This window comes from Carassius gibelio, chromosome B9, assembly GCF_023724105.1.
Source record: "Carassius gibelio isolate Cgi1373 ecotype wild population from Czech Republic chromosome B9, carGib1.2-hapl.c, whole genome shotgun sequence".
NCBI lineage: Eukaryota > Metazoa > Chordata > Actinopteri > Cypriniformes > Cyprinidae > Carassius > Carassius gibelio.
In genome coordinates this window covers 32561921-32584652 of record NC_068404.1, presented here as the reverse complement: position 1 = coordinate 32584652, position 22732 = coordinate 32561921, and the positions used below count along the sequence as shown (strand labels likewise).

The 22732-nt window shown below is 36.8% G+C and overlaps 1 protein-coding gene across 15 annotated transcripts in view; it reads right to left on the bottom strand.

Moving 5' to 3' along the window:
- Positions 1-22732, bottom strand: part of LOC127964937 (uncharacterized) — a 420295-nt gene that overhangs the window by 108539 nt on the left and 289024 nt on the right. The window contains exon 2 of one of the 15 annotated variants that reach the window (XM_052565498.1): positions 4567-5510. The exons of 13 other annotated variants lie outside the window; for them this stretch is intronic. In XM_052565498.1, the coding sequence (XP_052421458.1) occupies positions 4647-5510 (864 nt within the window). In that variant the 3' untranslated portion in view covers positions 4567-4646. Of the gene's footprint in view, positions 1-4566; positions 5511-13264; positions 13890-22732 lie in introns of those variants that run through there. One more of the 15 variants, XR_008155154.1, reaches the window with a different exon arrangement.

Here is a 22732-nt window from a genome sequence, read left to right as displayed (position 1 = left end):
AGATGTTAAATATTCATCTGAGAAAACTATGTTGCATCATAATGAAAGGAAGTGTGACGTACACTTTCTGTAAACTGAGCCAAACATTTTCACTGATTTAGGGTAGAGTAAGATTATTTACAGTATTGCGCAAGTTAGTTCATACTTGGAAATAATTTTATATGCAATATTACCTTTTCTTTTCATTATCATCTTTAAGAGTTCATGATCATTTCTGTTCAACTTTATTTCTCAGTTGATAAATCCATCCACAATTCATAAAACAAAACACATGCAACTTCCTGTCATTGAAATCATTTAAAAATCAAAGCGACAGGTTAGAAAAAAAAGCCTCAGGCCCAAATATTCAGTTATCACTAATAAACTGTTTGACAAACACTTCTTGCTTCGAAGTACATATCTGAATTTAAAAAAATAAATAAATCACAAACATTCCCCAGAGTCTCAATATGAATCAACGGAGCCGCGAAAATGCTCCAAAGTGCCGATCTGAATCAACCGAGTCGCGAACATGCTCCGGAAGTGCCGATCTGAATCAACCGAGTCGCGAACAGGCTCCGAAGTGGCGATCTGAATCAAGCGAGTCGCGAGTCGCGAACAAGCTCCGAAGTGCCGATCTGAATCAACCGAGTCGCGAACAGGCTCCGAAGTGCCGATCTGAATCAACCGAGTCGCGAGTCGCGAACAGGCTCCGAAGTGCCGATCTGAATCAACCGAGTCGCGAACAGGCTCCGAAGTGCCGATCTGAAAACTTCGATCAAAGAATGTAAAAAATAACTCTATTTCTCTAATAACTCTACAACTCTATGAAAGACTCAGACCACGTATCTAAAAATAAATCGCTTTAGTAAAAGAGAAATAATAAGAGGAGTGAAGTTTCCTACCGTTCTGCTGTGTTTGGTCCTCACCGAAGCTCCGCGGCTCGTCTCCGCCCCTCACACGCGCGTTTACAGCACTAAATTAATAATCTTTGCTAATTATTATACATCTACTTCATTGTCAGCTTCAGGTACTTCATGTATTATTGTTCAATGAACTGTTTGATACAAAAAAAGTTGTATTTAGTAATAATTCAAAATTATGAAAATAAAATATATAAAAAATAATGGTTTATATTTTAATATCCTTTAAAATATAATTTATTTCTGTGATGTGCAGCTGTATTTTCAGCATCATTCCTCCAGTCTTCAGTGTCACATGATCTTCAGAAATCAGTCTAATATGATGATTTATTATAAGAATTATTAATATTTGTGATGCCAAATATTATTTGGGAATCTGTGATACTTTTTTCCGGATTCTTCGATGTATACTTTTTTTTTTAAAGAACAGCATTTATTCAAAATATAAATCTCTTCTAACAATACTAATCTTTGATTTCACTTCTTATCAATTTAATACATCCTAAAAGAGTTATAAACTTTTGAACTCTATTGTTTATTGTTAGAAAAGTCTTCTATTTTAAATAAATGCTCTTCTTTTTGACATTTCATTCATCAAAGAATCCTGAAAGAAGTATCACAGTTTCAGCAGCACAACTCTGATAATAAATCATCATATTATTCTGATTTGTGAGGATCATGTGACACTGAAGACTGGAGGAATGATGCTGAAAATCACAGAAATAAAATAGATTTTAATGTATATTAAAATAAAAAAGTTGTTTTACTTCATAATAATATTTCACTTTTTTCCTGTATTTGTGATCAAATAAATGCAGTTTTGATGAGTAAACTCCTGTAAAAACAACAACAACAACAACAACACATAAAAAATCATTCTGATCCCAAACTCTGACCGGTGTGTGTGTGTGTTTGTGTATAGCACTTATCCACTAATCCCCACAAGAATAAAGATGTTAAATATTCATCTGAGAAAACTATGTTGCATCATAATGAAAGGAAGTGTGACGTACACTTTCTGTAAACTGAGCCAAACATTTTCACTGATTTAGGGTAGAGTAAGATTATTTACAGTATTGCGCAAGTTAGTTCATACTTGGAAATAATTTTATATGCAATATTACCTTTTCTTTTCATTATCATCTTTAAGAGTTCATGATCATTTCTGTTCAACTTTATTTCTCAGTTGATAAATCCATCCACAATTCATAAAACAAAACACATGCAACTTCCTGTCATTGAAATCATTTAAAAATCAAAGCGACAGGTTAGAAAAAAAAGCCTCAGGCCCAAATATTCAGTTATCACTAATAAACTGTTTGACAAACACTTCTTGCTTCGAAGTACATATCTGAATTTAAAAAAATAAATAAATCACAAACATTCCCCAGAGTCTCAATATGAATCAACGGAGCCGCGAAAATGCTCCAAAGTGCCGATCTGAATCAACGGAGTCGCGAACATGCTCCGAAGTGCCGATCTGAATCAAGCGAGTCGCGAACAGGCTCCGAAGTGCCGATCTGAATCAACAGAGTCGCGAACATGCTCCGAAGTGCCGATCTGAATCAACCGAGTCGCGAGTCGCGAACAGGCTCCGAAGTGCCGATCTGAATCAACAGATTGTTTGTGTATAGCACTTATACACTAATCCCCACAAGAATAAAGATGTTAAATACTCATCTGAGAAAACTATGTTGCATCATAATGAAAGGATGTGTGACGTACACTTTCTGTAAACTGAGCCAAACATTTTCACTGATTTAGGGTAGAGTAAGAATATTTACAGTATTGTGCAAGTTAGTTCATACTTGAATATAATTTTATATGCAATATTACCTTTTCTTTTCATTATCATCTTATCAATCAATCAATCAACTTTATTTATATAGTGCTTTAAACCAAATACATTGCGTCAAAGCACTGAGCAACATTCATTTGGAAAACAGTGTCTCAATAATGCAAAATGATAGTTAAAGGCAGTTCACCATTGAATTCAGTGATGTCATCTCTGTTCAGTTTAAATAGTGTCTGTGCATTTATTTGCAATCAAGTCAATGATATCGCTGTAGATAAAGTGACCCCAACTAAGCAAGCCAGAGGCGACAGCGGCAAGGAACCAAAACCCGATCGGTGACAGAATGGAGAAAAAAACCTTGGGAGAAACCAGGCTCAGTTGGGGGGCCAGTTCTCCTCTGACCAGACGAAACCAGGCTGCAGCAAAGTCAGATTGTGAAGAAGAATCATCTGTTTCCTGTGGTCTTGTCCTGGTGGTCCTCTGAGACAAGGTATTTACAGGGGATCTGTATATGGGGCTCTAGTTGTCCTGGTCTCCGCTGTCTTTCAGGGCAGTAGAGGTCCTTTCTAGGTGCTGATCCACCATCATGTCTGGATTCGTACTGGATCCGGGTGGCTGCAGTGACACTCTGGTCTGGATACAGACTGGATCTGGTGGCCACGGTGACCTCGGAACAAGAGAGAAACAGACAAATATTAGCGTAGATGCCATTCTTCTAATGATGTAGAAGGTACACGTTATGTGAAGTGTTTCCGGTTCCGGTTTACCTTATTAATGCAGCCTAAAAAACCTTTAACGGATTTGGATATTAAAAGCATATTAGTATGTTATGTGTATGCCAGGTTAAAGAGATGGGTCTTCAATCTAGATTTAAACTGCAAGAGTGTGTCTGCCTCCCGAACAATGTTAGGTAGGTTATTCCAGAGTTTAGGCGCCAAATAGGAAAAGGACCTGCCACCCGCAGTTGATTTTGATATTCTAGGTATTATCAAATTGCCTGAGTTTTGAGAACGTAGCGGACGTAGAGGAGTATAATGTAAAAAGGAGGTCATTCAAATACTGAGGTGCTAAACCGTTCAGGGCTTTATAAGTAATAAGCAATATTTAAAAATCTATAGGATGTTTGATAGGGAGCCAGTGCAGCGATGACAGGACCGGGCTAATATGGTCATACTTCCTGGTTCCTGTAAGAACTCTTGCTGCTGCATTGTGGACTAGCTGTAGTTTGTTTACTAAGCGTGCAGAACAACCACCCAATAAAGCATTACAACAATCTAACCTTGAAGTCATAAATGCATGGATTAACATTTCTGCATTTGACATTGAGAGGATAGGCCGTAATTTAGATATATTTTTGAGATGGAAAAATGCAGTTTTACAAACGCTAGAAACGTGGCTTTCTAAGGAAAGATTGCGATTAAATAGCACACCTAGGTTCCTAACTGATGACAAAGAATTGACAGAGCAACCATCAAGTCTTAGACCGTGTTCTAGGTTATTGCAAGCAGAGTTTTTAGGTCGTATAATTAACACTTCTGTTTTTTCTGAATTTAGCAGTAAGAAATTACTCGTCATCCAATTTTTTATATCGACTATGCATTCCATTAGTTTTTCAAATTGGTGTGTTTCACTGGGCCGCGAAGAATTATAGAGCTGAGTATCATCAGCATAACAGTGAAAGCTAACACCATGTTTCCTGATGATATCTCCCAAGGGTAACATATAAAGTGTGAAGAGTAGCGGCCCTAGTACTGAGCCTTGAGGTACTCCATACTGCACTTGTGATCGATATGATACATCTTCATTCACTGCTACGAACTGATGGCGGTCATATAAGTACGATTTAAACCATGCTAGTGCACTTCCACTGATGCCAACAAAGTGTTCAAGTCTATGCAAAAGAATGCTGTGGTCAATTGTGTCAAACGCAGCACTAAGATCCAATAAAACTAATAGAGAGATACACCCACGATCAGATGATAAGAGCAGATCATTTGTAACTCTAAGGAGAGCAGTCTCAGTACTATGATACGGCTAAATCCTGACTGGAAATCCTCACATATACCATTTTTCTCTAAGAAGGAACATAATTGTGAGGATACCACCTTTTCTAGTATCTTGGGCAGAAAAGGGAGATTCGAGATTGGTCTATAATTAACTAGTTCTTTGGGGTCAAGTTGTGGTTTTTTTATGAGAGGCTTAATAACAGCCAGTTTGAAAGTTTTGGGGACATATCCTAATGACAATGAGGAATTAATAATAGTCAAAAGAGGACCATTAACTTCTGGAAGCACCTCTTTTAGGAGCTTAGATGGTATAGGGTCTAACATACATGTTGTAGGTTTAGATGATTTAACAAGTTTATACAATTCTTCCTCTCCTATAGTAGAGAATGAGTGGAACTGTTCCTCAGGGGGTCTATAGTGCACTGTCTGATGTGATACTGTAGCTGACGGCTGAATGGTTGCAATTTTATCTCTAATAGTATCGATTTTAGAAGTAAAGTAGTTCATAAAGTCATTACTGCTGTGGTGTTGGGAAATGTCAACACTTGTTGAGGCTTTATTTTTAATTAATTTAGCCACTGTATTGAATAAATACCTGGGGTTATGTTTGTTTTCTTCTAAAAGAGAAGAAAAGTAATCAGATCTAGCAGTTTTTAATGCTTTTCTGTAGGATATGTTACTTTCCCGCCAAGCAATACGAAATACCTCTAGTTTTGTTTTCCTCCAGCTGCGCTCCATTTTTCGGGCTGCTCTCTTTAGGGTGCGAGTATGCTCATTATACCATGGTGTCAAACTGTTTTCCTTAACCTTCCTTAAGCGTAAAGGAGCAACTGTATTTAAAGTGGTAGAAAAGAGAGAGTCCATAGTTTCTGTTACATCATCAAGTTGTTCTGAGGTTTTGGATATGCTAAGGAATTTGGATACATCAGGAAGATAACTTAAAAAAGCAGTCTTTTGCGGTAGAAGTGATGGTTCTTCGATACTTGTAACAAGAAGTAGAATTTACAATTTTGGCTATATGAAGTTTGCACAGAACTAAATAATGATCTGAGATATCATCACTTGGCTGAATAATTTCAACACTATCAACATCAATTCCATGTGACAGTATTAAATCTAGAGTATGATTTCGACAATGAGTAGGTCCTGAAACATGTTGTCTAACACCAATAGAGTTCAGAATGTCTATAAATGCTGATCCCAATGCATCTTTTTCATTATCGACATGGATATTAAAATCACCAACTATTAAAACTTTATCTGCAGCCAGAACTAATTCGGATGTAAAATCAGCAAACTCTTTAATAAAGTCTGTATGGTGGCCTGGTGGCCTGTGTACAGTAGCCAGTACAAACATAACAGGGGATTTATCATTAACATTTGTTTCTCTGGATAATGTTATATGTAGCACCATTACTTCAAACCAGTTATACTTGAAGCCTGCCCTCTGAGAAATCCTGAAAACGTTGTTATAAATTGAAGCAACACCTCCACCTTTGCCTTTTAGACGTGGCTCGTGTTTATAACAGTAATCTTGGGGGGTGGACTCATTTCAAATAATGTAATCATCAGGTTTTAGCCAGGTTTCTGTCAAACAGAGCACATCTATATTATGATCAGTTATCATATTATTTACAAAAAGTGTTTTCGTAGAAAGGGATCTGATATTCAATAAGCCAAGCTTTATCATTTGTTTATCCATATTGCATTTGTTTTTTATTTGTTGAACCTCAATTAAATTATTAACCTTAACTTGGTTTGGACGTTTTTTGTATTTTCTAGTTCGGGGAACAGACACAGTCTCTACAGTGTGATATCTAGGTGAAAGAGTCTCTATGTGCTGAGAATTAGCTGACCTCTTAAAGAGTTCATGATCATTTCTGTTCAACTTTATTTCTCAGTTGATAAATCCATCCACAATTCATAAAACACAATACATGCAACTTCCTGTCATTGAAATCATTTAAAAATCAAAGCGACAGGTTAGAAAAAAAAAGCGTCTGGCCCAAATATTCAGTTATCACTAATGAACTGTTTGACAAACACTTCTTGCTTCGAAGTACATATCCGAATTTAAAAAAATAAATGAATCACAAACAGTCCCCAGAGTCTCAATCTGAATCAACGGAGCCGCGAACATGCTCCGAAGTGCCGATCTGAATCAACCGAGTCGCGAACATGCTCCGGAAGTGCCGATCTGAATCAACCGAGTCGCGAACAGGCTCCGAAGTGGCGATCTGAATCAAGCGAGTCGCGAGTCGCGAACAGGCTCCGAAGTGCCGATCTGAATCAACCGAGTCGCGAACAGGCTCCGAAGTGCCAATCTGAATCAACCGAGTCGCGAGTCGCGAACAGGCTCCGAAGTGCCGATCTGAATCAACCGAGTCGCGAACAGGCTCCGAAGTGCCGATCTGAATCAACGGAGTCGCGACCATGCTCCGAAGTGCCGATCTGAATCAACCGAGTCGCGAACAGGCTCTGAAGTGCCGATCTGAAAACTTCGATCAAAGAATGTAAAAAATAACTCTATTTCTCTAATAACTCTACAACTCTATGAAAGACTCAGACCACGTATCTAAAAATAAATCGCTTTAGTAAAAGAGAAATAATAAGAGGAGTGAAGTTTCCTACCGTTCTGCTGTGTTTGGTCCTCACCGAAGCTCCGCGGCTCGTCTCCGCCCCTCACACGCGCGTTTACAGCACTAAATTAATAATCTTTGCTAATTATTATACATCTACTTCATTGTCAGCTTCAGGTACTTCATGTATTATTGTTCAATGAACTGTTTGATACAAAAAAAGTTGTATTTAGTAATAATTCAAAATTATGAAAATAAAATATATAAAAAATAATGGTTTATATTTTAATATCCTTTAAAATATAATTTATTTCTGTGATGTGCAGCTGTATTTTCAGCATCATTCCTCCAGTCTTCAGTGTCACATGATCTTCAGAAATCAGTCTAATATGATGATTTATTATAAGAATTATTAATATTTGTGATGCCAAATATTATTTGGGAATCTGTGATACTTTTTTCCGGATTCTTCGATGTATACTTTTTTTTTTAAAGAACAGCGTTTATTCAAAATATAAATCTCTTCTAACAATACTAATCTTTGATTTCACTTCTTATCAATTTAATACATCCTAAAAGAGTTATAAACTTTTGAACTCTATTGTTTATTGTTAGAAAAGTCTTCTATTTTAAATAAATGCTCTTCTTTTTGACATTTCATTCATCAAAGAATCCTGAAAGAAGTATCACAGTTTCAGCAGCACAACTCTGATAATAAATCATCATATTATTCTGATTTGTGAGGATCATGTGACACTGAAGACTGGAGGAATGATGCTGAAAATCACAGAAATAAAATAGATTTTAATGTATATTAAAATAAAAAAGTTGTTTTACTTCATAATAATATTTCACTTTTTTTCCTGTATTTGTGATCAAATAAATGCAGTTTTGATGAGTAAACTCCTGTAAAAACAACAACAACAACAACAACACATAAAAAATCATTCTGATCCCAAACTCTGACCGGTGTGTGTGTGTGTTTGTGTATAGCACTTATACACTAATCCCCACAAGAATAAAGATGTTAAATATTCATCTGAGAAAACTATGTTGCATCATAATGAAAGGAAGTGTGACGTACACTTTCTGTAAACTGAGCCAAACATTTTCACTGATTTAGGGTAGAGTAAGATTATTTACAGTATTGCGCAAGTTAGTTCATACTTGGAAATAATTTTATATGCAATATTACCTTTTCTTTTCATTATCATCTTTAAGAGTTCATGATCATTTCTGTTCAACTTTATTTCTCAGTTGATAAATCCATCCACAATTCATAAAACAAAACACATGCAACTTCCTGTCATTGAAATCATTTAAAAATCAAAGCGACAGGTTAGAAAAAAAAGCCTCAGGCCCAAATATTCAGTTATCACTAATAAACTGTTTGACAAACACTTCTTGCTTCGAAGTACATATCTGAATTTAAAAAAATAAATAAATCACAAACATTCCCCAGAGTCTCAATATGAATCAACGGAGCCGCGAAAATGCTCCAAAGTGCCGATCTGAATCAACCGAGTCGCGAACATGCTCCGGAAGTGCCGATCTGAATCAACCGAGTCGCGAACAGGCTCCGAAGTGGCGATCTGAATCAAGCGAGTCGCGAGTCGCGAACAGGCTCCGAAGTGCCGATCTGAATCAACCGAGTCGCGAACAGGCTCCGAAGTGCCGATCTGAATCAACCGAGTCGCGAGTCGCGAACAGGCTCCGAAGTGCCGATCTGAATCAACCGAGTCGCGAACAGGCTCCGAAGTGCCGATCTGAATCAACGGAGTCGCGACCATGCTCCGAAGTGCCGATCTGAATCAACCGAGTCGCGAACAGGCTCCGAAGTGCCGATCTGAAAACTTCGATCAAAGAATGTAAAAAATAACTCTATTTCTCTAATAACTCTACAACTCTATGAAAGACTCAGACCACGTATCTAAAAATAAATCGCTTTAGTAAAAGAGAAATAATAAGAGGAGTGAAGTTTCCTACCGTTCTGCTGTGTTTGGTCCTCACCGAAGCTCCGCGGCTCGTCTCCGCCCCTCACACGCGCGTTTACAGCACTAAATTAATAATCTTTGCTAATTATTATACATCTACTTCATTGTCAGCTTCAGGTACTTCATGTATTATTGTTCAATGAACTGTTTGATACAAAAAAAGTTGTATTTAGTAATAATTCAAAATTATGAAAATAAAATATATAAAAAATAATGGTTTATATTTTAATATCCTTTAAAATATAATTTATTTCTGTGATGTGCAGCTGTATTTTCAGCATCATTCCTCCAGTCTTCAGTGTCACATGATCTTCAGAAATCAGTCTAATATGATGATTTATTATAAGAATTATTAATATTTGTGATGCCAAATATTATTTGGGAATCTGTGATACTTTTTTCCGGATTCTTCGATGTATACTTTTTTTTTTAAAGAACAGCGTTTATTCAAAATATAAATCTCTTCTAACAATACTAATCTTTGATTTCACTTCTTATCAATTTAATACATCCTAAAAGAGTTATAAACTTTTGAACTCTATTGTTTATTGTTAGAAAAGTCTTCTATTTTAAATAAATGCTCTTCTTTTTGACATTTCATTCATCAAAGAATCCTGAAAGAAGTATCACAGTTTCAGCAGCACAACTCTGATAATAAATCATCATATTATTCTGATTTGTGAGGATCATGTGACACTGAAGACTGGAGGAATGATGCTGAAAATCACAGAAATAAAATAGATTTTAATGTATATTAAAATAAAAAAGTTGTTTTACTTCATAATAATATTTCACTTTTTTCCTGTATTTGTGATCAAATAAATGCAGTTTTGATGAGTAAACTCCTGTAAAAACAACAACAACAACACATAAAAAATCATTCTGATCCCAAACTCTGACCGGTGTGTGTGTGTGTTTGTGTATAGCACTTATCCACTAATCCCCACAAGAATAAAGATGTTAAATATTCATCTGAGAAAACTATGTTGCATCATAATGAAAGGAAGTGTGACGTACACTTTCTGTAAACTGAGCCAAACATTTTCACTGATTTAGGGTAAGAGTAAGATTATTTACAGTATTGCGCAAGTTAGTTCATACTTGGAAATAATTTTATATGCAATATTACCTTTTCTTTTCATTATCATCTTTAAGAGTTCATGATCATTTCTGTTCAACTTTATTTCTCAGTTGATAAATCCATCCACAATTCATAAAACAAAACACATGCAACTTCCTGTCATTGAAATCATTTAAAAATCAAAGCGACAGGTTAGAAAAAAAAGCCTCAGGCCCAAATATTCAGTTATCACTAATAAACTGTTTGACAAACACTTCTTGCTTCGAAGTACATATCTGAATTTAAAAAAATAAATAAATCACAAACATTCCCCAGAGTCTCAATATGAATCAACGGAGCCGCGAAAATGCTCCAAAGTGCCGATCTGAATCAACGGAGTCGCGAACATGCTCCGAAGTGGCGATCTGAATCAACCGAGTCGCGAACAGGCTCCGAAGTGCCGATCTGAATCAAGCGAGTCGCGAACAGGCTCCGAAGTGCCGATCTGAATCAACGGAGTCGCGAGTCGCGAACAGGCTCCGAAGTGCCGATCTGAATCAACAGATTGTTTGTGTATAGCACTTACACACTAATCCCCACAAGAATAAAGATGTTAAATACTCATCTGAGAAAACTATGTTGCATCATAATGAAAGGATGTGTGACGTACACTTTCTGTAAACTGAGCCAAACATTTTCACTGATTTAGGGTAGAGTAAGAATATTTACAGTATTGTGCAAGTTAGTTCATACTTGAATATAATTTTATATGCAATATTACCTTTTCTTTTCATTATCATCTTATCAATCAATCAATCAACTTTATTTATATAGTGCTTTAAACCAAATACATTGCGTCAAAGCACTGAGCAACATTCATTTGGAAAACAGTGTCTCAATAATGCAAAATGATAGTTAAAGGCAGTTCACCATTGAATTCAGTGATGTCATCTCTGTTCAGTTTAAATAGTGTCTGTGCATTTATTTGCAATCAAGTCAATGATATCGCTGTAGATAAAGTGACCCCAACTAAGCAAGCCAGAGGCGACAGCGGCAAGGAACCAAAACCCGATCGGTGACAGAATGGAGAAAAAAACCTTGGGAGAAACCAGGCTCAGTTGGGGGGCCAGTTCTCCTCTGACCAGACGAAACCAGGCTGCAGCAAAGTCAGATTGTGAAGAAGAATCATCTGTTTCCTGTGGTCTTGTCCTGGTGGTCCTCTGAGACAAGGTATTTACAGGGGATCTGTATATGGGGCTCTAGTTGTCCTGGTCTCCGCTGTCTTTCAGGGCAGTAGAGGTCCTTTCTAGGTGCTGATCCACCATCATGTCTGGATTCGTACTGGATCCGGGTGACTGCAGTGACACTCTGGTCTGGATACAGACTGGATCTGGTGGCCACGGTGACCTCGGAACAAGAGAGAAACAGACAAATATTAGCGTAGATGCCATTCTTCTAATGATGTAGAAGGTACACGTTATGTGAAGTGTTTCCGGTTCCGGTTTACCTTATTAATGCAGCCTAAAAAACCTTTAACGGATTTGGATATTAAAAGCATATTAGTATGTTATGTGTATGCCAGGTTAAAGAGATGGGTCTTCAATCTAGATTTAAACTGCAAGAGTGTGTCTGCCTCCCGAACAATGTTAGGTAGGTTATTCCAGAGTTTAGGCGCCAAATAGGAAAAGGACCTGCCACCCGCAGTTGATTTTGATATTCTAGGTATTATCAAATTGCCTGAGTTTTGAGAACGTAGCGGACGTAGAGGAGTATAATGTAAAAAGGAGGTCATTCAAATACTGAGGTGCTAAACCGTTCAGGGCTTTATAAGTAATAAGCAATATTTAAAAATCTATAGGATGTTTGATAGGGAGCCAGTGCAGCGATGACAGGACCGGGCTAATATGGTCATACTTCCTGGTTCCTGTAAGAACTCTTGCTGCTGCATTGTGGACTAGCTGTAGTTTGTTTACTAAGCGTGCAGAACAACCACCCAATAAAGCATTACAACAATCTAACCTTGAAGTCATAAATGCATGGATTAACATTTCTGCATTTGACATTGAGAGGATAGGCCGTAATTTAGATATATTTTTGAGATGGAAAAATGCAGTTTTACAAACGCTAGAAACGTGGCTTTCTAAGGAAAGATTGCGATCAAATAGCACACCTAGGTTCCTAACTGATGACAAAGAATTGACAGAGCAACCATCAAGTCTTAGACCGTGTTCTAGGTTATTGCAAGCAGAGTTTTTAGGTCGTATAATTAACACTTCTGTTTTTTCTGAATTTAGCAGTAAGAAATTACTCGTCATCCAATTTTTTATATCGACTATGCATTCCATTAGTTTTTCAAATTGGTGTGTTTCACTGGGCCGCGAAGAATTATAGAGCTGAGTATCATCAGCATAACAGTGAAAGCTAACACCATGTTTCCTGATGATATCTCCCAAGGGTAACATATAAAGTGTGAAGAGTAGCGGCCCTAGTACTGAGCCTTGAGGTACTCCATACTGCACTTGTGATCGATATGATACATCTTCATTCACTGCTACGAACTGATGGCGGTCATATAAGTACGATTTAAACCATGCTAGTGCACTTCCACTGATGCCAACAAAGTGTTCAAGTCTATGCAAAAGAATGCTGTGGTCAATTGTGTCAAACGCAGCACTAAGATCCAATAAAACTAATAGAGAGATACACCCACGATCAGATGATAAGAGCAGATCATTTGTAACTCTAAGGAGAGCAGTCTCAGTACTATGATACGGCTAAATCCTGATTGGAAATCCTCACATATACCATTTTTCTCTAAGAAGGAACATAATTGTGAGGATACCACCTTTTCTAGTATCTTGGGCAGAAAAGGGAGATTCGAGATTGGTCTATAATTAACTAGTTCTTTGGGGTCAAGTTGTGGTTTTTTTATGAGAGGCTTAATAACAGCCAGTTTGAAAGTTTTGGGGACATATCCTAATGACAATGAGGAATTAATAATAGTCAAAAGAGGACCATTAACTTCTGGAAGCACCTCTTTTAGGAGCTTAGATGGTATAGGGTCTAACATACATGTTGTAGGTTTAGATGATTTAACAAGTTTATACAATTCTTCCTCTCCTATAGTAGAGAATGAGTGGAACTGTTCCTCAGGGGGTCTATAGTGCACTGTCTGATGTGATACTGTAGCTGACGGCTGAATGGTTGCAATTTTATCTCTAATAGTATCGATTTTAGAAGTAAAGTAGTTCATAAAGTCATTACTGCTGTGGTGTTGGGAAATGTCAACACTTGTTGAGGCTTTATTTTTAATTAATTTAGCCACTGTATTGAATAAATACCTGGGGTTATGTTTGTTTTCTTCTAAAAGAGAAGAAAAGTAATCAGATCTAGCAGTTTTTAATGCTTTTCTGTAGGATATGTTACTTTCCCGCCAAGCAATACGAAATACCTCTAGTTTTGTTTTCCTCCAGCTGCGCTCCATTTTTCGGGCTGCTCTCTTTAGGGTGCGAGTATGCTCATTATACCATGGTGTCAAACTGTTTTCCTTAACCTTCCTTAAGCGTAAAGGAGCAACTGTATTTAAAGTGGTAGAAAAGAGAGAGTCCATAGTTTCTGTTACATCATCAAGTTGTTCTGAGGTTTTGGATATGCTAAGGAATTTGGATACATCAGGAAGATAACTTAAAAAAGCAGTCTTTTGCGGTAGAAGTGATGGTTCTTCGATACTTGTAACAAGAAGTAGAATTTACAATTTTGGCTATATGAAGTTTGCACAGAACTAAATAATGATCTGAGATATCATCACTTGGCTGAATAATTTCAACACTATCAACATCAATTCCATGTGACAGTATTAAATCTAGAGTATGATTTCGACAATGAGTAGGTCCTGAAACATGTTGTCTAACACCAATAGAATTCAGAATGTCTATAAATGCTGATCCCAATGCATCTTTTTCATTATCGACATGGATATTAAAATCACCAACTATTAAAACTTTATCTGCAGCCAGAACTAATTCGGATGTAAAATCAGCAAACTCTTTAATAAAGTCTGTATGGTGGCCTGGTGGCCTGTGTACAGTAGCCAGTACAAACATAACAGGGGATTTATCATTAACATTTGTTTCTCTGGATAATGTTATATGTAGCACCATTACTTCAAACCAGTTATACTTGAAGCCTGCCCTCTGAGAAATCCTGAAAACGTTGTTATAAATTGAAGCAACACCTCCACCTTTGCCTTTTAGACGTGGCTCGTGTTTATAACAGTAATCTTGGGGGGTGGACTCATTTCAAATAATGTAATCATCAGGTTTTAGCCAGGTTTCTGTCAAACAGAGCACATCTATATTATGATCAGTTATCATATTATTTACAAAAAGTGTTTTCGTAGAAAGGGATCTGATATTCAATAAGCCAAGCTTTATCATTTGTTTATCCATATTGCATTTGTTTTTTATTTGTTGAACCTCAATTAAATTATTAACCTTAACTTGGTTTGGACGTTTTTTGTATTTTCTAGTTCGGGGAACAGACACAGTCTCTACAGTGTGATATCTAGGTGAAAGAGTCTCTATGTGCTGAGAATTAGCTGACCTCTTAAAGAGTTCATGATCATTTCTGTTCAACTTTATTTCTCAGTTGATAAATCCATCCACAATTCATAAAACACAATACATGCAACTTCCTGTCATTGAAATCATTTAAAAATCAAAGCGACAGGTTAGAAAAAAAAAGCGTCTGGCCCAAATATTCAGTTATCACTAATGAACTGTTTGACAAACACTTCTTGCTTCGAAGTACATATCCGAATTTAAAAAAATAAATAAATCACAAACAGTCCCCAGAGTCTCAATCTGAATCAACGGAGCCGCGAACATGCTCCGAAGTGCCGATCTGAATCAACCGAGTCGCGAACATGCTCCGGAAGTGCCGATCTGAATCAACCGAGTCGCGAACAGGCTCCGAAGTGGCGATCTGAATCAAGCGAGTCGCGAGTCGCGAACAGGCTCCGAAGTGCCGATCTGAATCAACCGAGTCGCGAACAGGCTCCGAAGTGCCAATCTGAATCAACCGAGTCGCGAGTCGCGAACAGGCTCCGAAGTGCCGATCTGAATCAACCGAGTCGCGAACAGGCTCCGAAGTGCCGATCTGAATCAACGGAGTCGCGACCATGCTCCGAAGTGCCGATCTGAATCAACCGAGTCGCGAACAGGCTCTGAAGTGCCGATCTGAAAACTTCGATCAAAGAATGTAAAAAATAACTCTATTTCTCTAATAACTCTACAACTCTATGAAAGACTCAGACCACGTATCTAAAAATAAATCGCTTTAGTAAAAGAGAAATAATAAGAGGAGTGAAGTTTCCTACCGTTCTGCTGTGTTTGGTCCTCACCAAAGCTCCGCGGCTCGTCTCCGCCCCTCACACGCGCGTTTACAGCACTAAATTAATAATCTTTGCTAATTATTATACATCTACTTCATTGTCAGCTTCAGGTACTTCATGTATTATTGTTCAATGAACTGTTTGATACAAAAAAAGTTGTATTTAGTAATAATTCAAAATTATGAAAATAAAATATATAAAAAATAATGGTTTATATTTTAATATCCTTTAAAATATAATTTATTTCTGTGATGTGCAGCTGTATTTTCAGCATCATTCCTCCAGTCTTCAGTGTCACATGATCTTCAGAAATCAGTCTAATATGATGATTTATTATAAGAATTATTAATATTTGTGATGCCAAATATTATTTGGGAATCTGTGATACTTTTTTCCGGATTCTTCGATGTATACTTTTTTTTTTAAAGAACAGCGTTTATTCAAAATATAAATCTCTTCTAACAATACTAATCTTTGATTTCACTTCTTATCAATTTAATACATCCTAAAAGAGTTATAAACTTTTGAACTCTATTGTTTATTGTTAGAAAAGTCTTCTATTTTAAATAAATGCTCTTCTTTTTGACATTTCATTCATCAAAGAATCCTGAAAGAAGTATCACAGTTTCAGCAGCACAACTCTGATAATAAATCATCATATTATTCTGATTTGTGAGGATCATGTGACACTGAAGACTGGAGGAATGATGCTGAAAATCACAGAAATAAAATAGATTTTAATGTATATTAAAGTAAAAAAGTTGTTTTACTTCATAATAATATTTCACTTTTTTTCCTGTATTTGTGATCAAATAAATGCAGTTTTGATGAGTAAACTCCTGTAAAAACAACAACAACAACAACAACACATAAAAAATCATTCTGATCCCAAACTCTGACCGGTGTGTGTGTGTGTTTGTGTATAGCACTTATACACTAATCCCCACAAGAATAAAGATGTTAAATATTCATCTGAGAAAACTATGTTGCATCATAATGAAAGGAAGTGTGACGTACACTTTCTGTAAACTGAGCCAAACATTTTCACTGATTTAGGGTAGAGTAAGATTATTTACAGTATTGCGCAAGTTAGTTCATACTTGGAAATAATTTTATATGCAATATTACCTTTTCTTTTCATTATCATCTTTAAGAGTTCATGATCATTTCTGTTCAACTTTATTTCTCACTTGATAAATCCATCCACAATTCATAAAACAAAACACATGCAACTTCCTGTCATTGAAATCATTTAAAAATCAAAGCGACAGGTTAGAAAAAAAAGCCTCAGGCCCAAATATTCAGTTATCACTAATAAACTGTTTGACAAACACTTCTTGCTTCGAAGTACATATCTGAATTTAAAAAAATAAATAAATCACAAACATTCCCCAGAGTCTCAATATGAATCAACGGAGCCGCGAAAATGCTCCAAAGTGCCGATCTGAATCAACCGAGTCGCGAACATGCTCCGGAAGTGCCGATCTGAATCAACCGAGTCGCGAACAGGCTCCGAAGTGGCGATCTGAATCAAGCGAGTCGCGAGTCGCGAACAGGCTCCGAAGTGCCGATCTGAATCAACGGAGTCGCGACCATGCTCCGAAGTGCCGATCTGAATCAACCGAGTCGCGAACAGGCTCCGAAGTGCCGATCTGAAAACTTCGATCAAAGAATGTAAAAAATAACTCTATTTCTCTAATAACTCTACAACTCTATGAAAGACTCAGACCACGTATCTAAAAATAAATCGCTTTAGTAAAAGAGAAATAATAAGAGGAGTGAAGTTTCCTACCGTTCTGCTGTGTTTGGTCCTCACCGAAGCTCCGCGGCTCGTCTCCGCCCCTCACACGCGCGTTTACAGCACTAAATTAATAATCTTTGCTAATTATTATACATCTACTTCATTGTCAGCTTCAGGTACTTCATGTATTATTGTTCAATGAACTGTTTGATACAAAAAAAGTTGTATTTAGTAATAATTCAAAATTATGAAAATAAAATATATAAAAAATAATGGTTTATATTTTAATATCCTTTAAAATATAATTTATTTCTGTGATGTGCAGCTGTATTTTCAGCATCATTCCTCCAGTCTTCAGTGTCACATGATCTTCAGAAATCAGTCTAATATGATGATTTATTATAAGAATTATTAATATTTGTGATGCCAAATATTATTTGGGAATCTGTGATACTTTTTTCCGGATTCTTCGATGTATACTTTTTTTTTTAAAGAACAGCGTTTATTCAAAATATAAATCTCTTCTAACAATACTAATCTTTGATTTCACTTCTTATCAATTTAATACATCCTAAAAGAGTTATAAACTTTTGAACTCTATTGTTTATTGTTAGAAAAGTCTTCTATTTTAAATAAATGCTCTTCTTTTTGACATTTCATTCATCAAAGAATCCTGAAAGAAGTATCACAGTTTCAGCAGCACAACTCTGATAATAAATCATCATATTATTCTGATTTGTGAGGATCATGTGACACTGAAGACTGGAGGAATGATGCTGAAAATCACAGAAATAAAATAGATTTTAATGTATATTAAAATAAAAAAGTTGTTTTACTTCATAATAATATTTCACTTTTTTCCTGTATTTGTGATCAAATAAATGCAGTTTTGATGAGTAAACTCCTGTAAAAACAACAACAACAACACATAAAAAATCATTCTGATCCCAAACTCTGACCGTTGTGTGTGTGTGTTTGTGTATAGCACTTATCCACTAATCCCCACAAGAATAAAGATGTTAAATATTCATCTGAGAAAACTATGTTGCATCATAATGAAAGGAAGTGTGACGTACACTTTCTGTAAACTGAGCCAAACATTTTCACTGATTTAGGGTAGAGTAAGATTATTTACAGTATTGCGCAAGTTAGTTCATACTTGGAAATAATTTTATATGCAATATTACCTTTTCTTTTCATTATCATCTTTAAGAGTTCATGATCATTTCTGTTCAACTTTATTTCTCAGTTGATAAATCCATCCACAATTCATAAAACAAAACACATGCAACTTCCTGTCATTGAAATCATTTAAAAATCAAAGCGACAGGTTAGAAAAAAAAGCCTCAGGCCCAAATATTCAGTTATCACTAATAAACTGTTTGACAAACACTTCTTGCTTCGAAGTACATATCTGAATTTAAAAAAATAAATAAATCACAAACATTCCCCAGAGTCTCAATATGAATCAACGGAGCCGCGAAAATGCTCCAAAGTGCCGATCTGAATCAACGGAGTCGCGAACATGCTCCGAAGTGGCGATCTGAATCAACCGAGTCGCGAACAGGCTCCGAAGTGCCGATCTGAATCAAGCGAGTCGCGAACAGGCTACGAAGTGCCGATCTGAATCAACAGATTGTTTGTGTATAGCACTTACACACTAATCCCCACAAGAATAAAGATGTTAAATACTCATCTGAGAAAACTATGTTGCATCATAATGAAAGGATGTGTGACGTACACTTTCTGTAAACTGAGCCAAACATTTTCACTGATTTAGGGTAGAGTAAGAATATTTACAGTATTGTGCAAGTTAGTTCATACTTGAATATAATTTTATATGCAATATTACCTTTTCTTTTCATTATCATCTTATCAATCAATCAATCAACTTTATTTATATAGTGCTTTAAACCAAATACATTGCGTCAAAGCACTGAGCAACATTCATTTGGAAAACAGTGTCTCAATAATGCAAAATGATAGTTAAAGGCAGTTCACCATTGAATTCAGTTATGTCATCTCTGTTCAGTTTAAATAGTGTCTGTGCATTTATTTGCAATCAAGTCAATGATATCGCTGTAGATAAAGTGACCCCAACTAAGCAAGCCAGAGGCGACAGCGGCAAGGAACCAAAACCCGATCGGTGACAGAATGGAGAAAAAAACCTTGGGAGAAACCAGGCTCAGTTGGGGGGCCAGTTCTCCTCTGACCAGACGAAACCAGGCTGCAGCAAAGTCAGATTGTGAAGAAGAATCATCTGTTTCCTGTGGTCTTGTCCTGGTGGTCCTCTGAGACAAGGTATTTACAGGGGATCTGTATATGGGGCTCTAGTTGTCCTGGTCTCCGCTGTCTTTCAGGGCAGTAGAGGTCCTTTCTAGGTGCTGATCCACCATCATGTCTGGATTCGTACTGGATCCGGGTGACTGCAGTGACACTCTGGTCTGGATACAGACTGGATCTGGTGGCCACGGTGACCTCGGAACAAGAGAGAAACAGACAAATATTAGCGTAGATGCCATTCTTCTAATGATGTAGAAGGTACACGTTATGTGAAGTGTTTCCGGTTCCGGTTTACCTTATTAATGCAGCCTAAAAAACCTTTAACGGATTTGGATATTAAAAGCATATTAGTATGTTATGTGTATGCCAGGTTAAAGAGATGGGTCTTCAATCTAGATTTAAACTGCAAGAGTGTGTCTGCCTCCCGAACAATGTTAGGTAGGTTATTCCAGAGTTTAGGCGCCAAATAGGAAAAGGACCTGCCACCCGCAGTTGATTTTGATATTCTAGGTATTATCAAATTGCCTGAGTTTTGAGAACGTAGCGGACGTAGAGGAGTATAATGTAAAAAGGAGGTCATTCAAATACTGAGGTGCTAAACCGTTCAGGGCTTTATAAGTAATAAGCAATATTTAAAAATCTATAGGATGTTTGATAGGGAGCCAGTGCAGCGATGACAGGACCGGGCTAATATGGTCATACTTCCTGGTTCCTGTAAGAACTCTTGCTGCTGCATTGTGGACTAGCTGTAGTTTGTTTACTAAGCGTGCAGAACAACCACCCAATAAAGCATTACAACAATCTAACCTTGAAGTCATAAATGCATGGATTAACATTTCTGCATTTGACATTGAGAGGATAGGCCGTAATTTAGATATATTTTTGAGATGGAAAAATGCAGTTTTACAAACGCTAGAAACGTGGCTTTCTAAGGAAAGATTGCGATCAAATAGCACACCTAGGTTCCTAACTGATGACAAAGAATTGACAGAGCAACCATCAATTCTTAGACCGTGTTCTAGGTTATTGCAAGCAGAGTTTTTAGGTCGTATAATTAACACTTCTGTTTTTTCTGAATTTAGCAGTAAGAAATTACTCGTCATCCAATTTTTTATATCGACTATGCATTCCATTAGTTTTTCAAATTGGTGTGTTTCACTGGGCCGCGAAGAATTATAGAGCTGAGTATCATCAGCATAACAGTGAAAGCTAACACCATGTTTCCTGATGATATCTCCCAAGGGTAACATATAAAGTGTGAAGAGTAGCGGCCCTAGTACTGAGCCTTGAGGTACTCCATACTGCACTTGTGATCGATATGATACATCTTCATTCACTGCTACGAACTGATGGCGGTCATATAAGTACGATTTAAACCATGCTAGTGCACTTCCACTGATGCCAACAAAGTGTTCAAGTCTATGCAAAAGAATGCTGTGGTCAATTGTGTCAAACGCAGCACTAAGATCCAATAAAACTAATAGAGAGATACACCCACGATCAGATGATAAGAGCAGATCATTTGTAACTCTAAGGAGAGCAGTCTCAGTACTATGATACGGCTAAATCCTGACTGGAAATCCTCACATATACCATTTTTCTCTAAGAAGGAACATAATTGTGAGGATACCACCTTTTCTAGTATCTTGGGCAGAAAAGGGAGATTCGAGATTGGTCTATAATTAACTAGTTCTTTGGGGTCAAGTTGTGGTTTTTTTATGAGAGGCTTAATAACAGCCAGTTTGAAAGTTTTGGGGACATATCCTAATGACAATGAGGAATTAATAATAGTCAAAAGAGGACCATTAACTTCTGGAAGCACCTCTTTTAGGAGCTTAGATGGTATAGGGTCTAACATACATGTTGTCGGTTTAGATGATTTAACAAGTTTATACAATTCTTCCTCTCCTATAGTAGAGAATGAGTGGAACTGTTCCTCAGGGGGTCTATAGTGCACTGTCTGATGTGATACTGTAGCTGACGGCTGAATGGTTGCAATTTTATCTCTAATAGTATCGATTTTAGAAGTAAAGTAGTTCATAAAGTCATTACTGCTGTGGTGTTGGGAAATGTCAACACTTGTTGAGGCTTTATCTTTAATTAATTTAGCCACTGTATTGAATAAATACCTGGGGTTATGTTTGTTTTCTTCTAAAAGAGAAGAAAAGTAATCAGATCTAGCAGTTTTTAATGCTTTTCTGTAGGATATGTTACTTTCCCGCCAAGCAATACGAAATACCTCTAGTTTTGTTTTCCTCCAGCTGCGCTCCATTTTTCGGGCTGCTCTCTTTAGGGTGCGAGTATGCTCATTATACCATGGTGTCAAACTGTTTTCCTTAAGCGTAAAGGAGCAACTGTATTTAAAGTGCTAGAAAAGAGAGAGTCCATAGTTTCTGTTACATCATCAAGTTGTTCTGAGGTTTTGGATATGCTAAGGAATTTGGATACATCAGGAAGATAACTTAAAAAAGCAGTCTTTTGCGGTAGAAGTGATGGTTCTTCGATACTTGTAACAAGAAGTAGAATTTACAATTTTGGCTATATGAAGTTTGCACAGAACTAAATAATGATCTGAGATATCATCACTTGGCTGAATAATTTCAACACTATCAACATCAATTCCATGTGACAGTATTAAATCTAGAGTATGATTTCGACAATGAGTAGGTCCTGAAACATGTTGTCTAACACCAATAGAGTTCAGAATGTCTATAAATGCTGATCCCAATGCATCTTTTTCATTATCGACATGGATATTAAAATCACCAACTATTAAAACTTTATCTGCAGCCAGAACTAATTCGGATGTAAAATCAGCAAACTCTTTAATAAAGTCTGTATGGTGGCCTGGTGGCCTGTGTACAGTAGCCAGTACAAACATAACAGGGGATTTATCATTAACATTTGTTTCTCTGGATAATGTTATATGTAGCACCATTACTTCAAACCAGTTATACTTGAAGCCTGCCCTCTGAGAAAT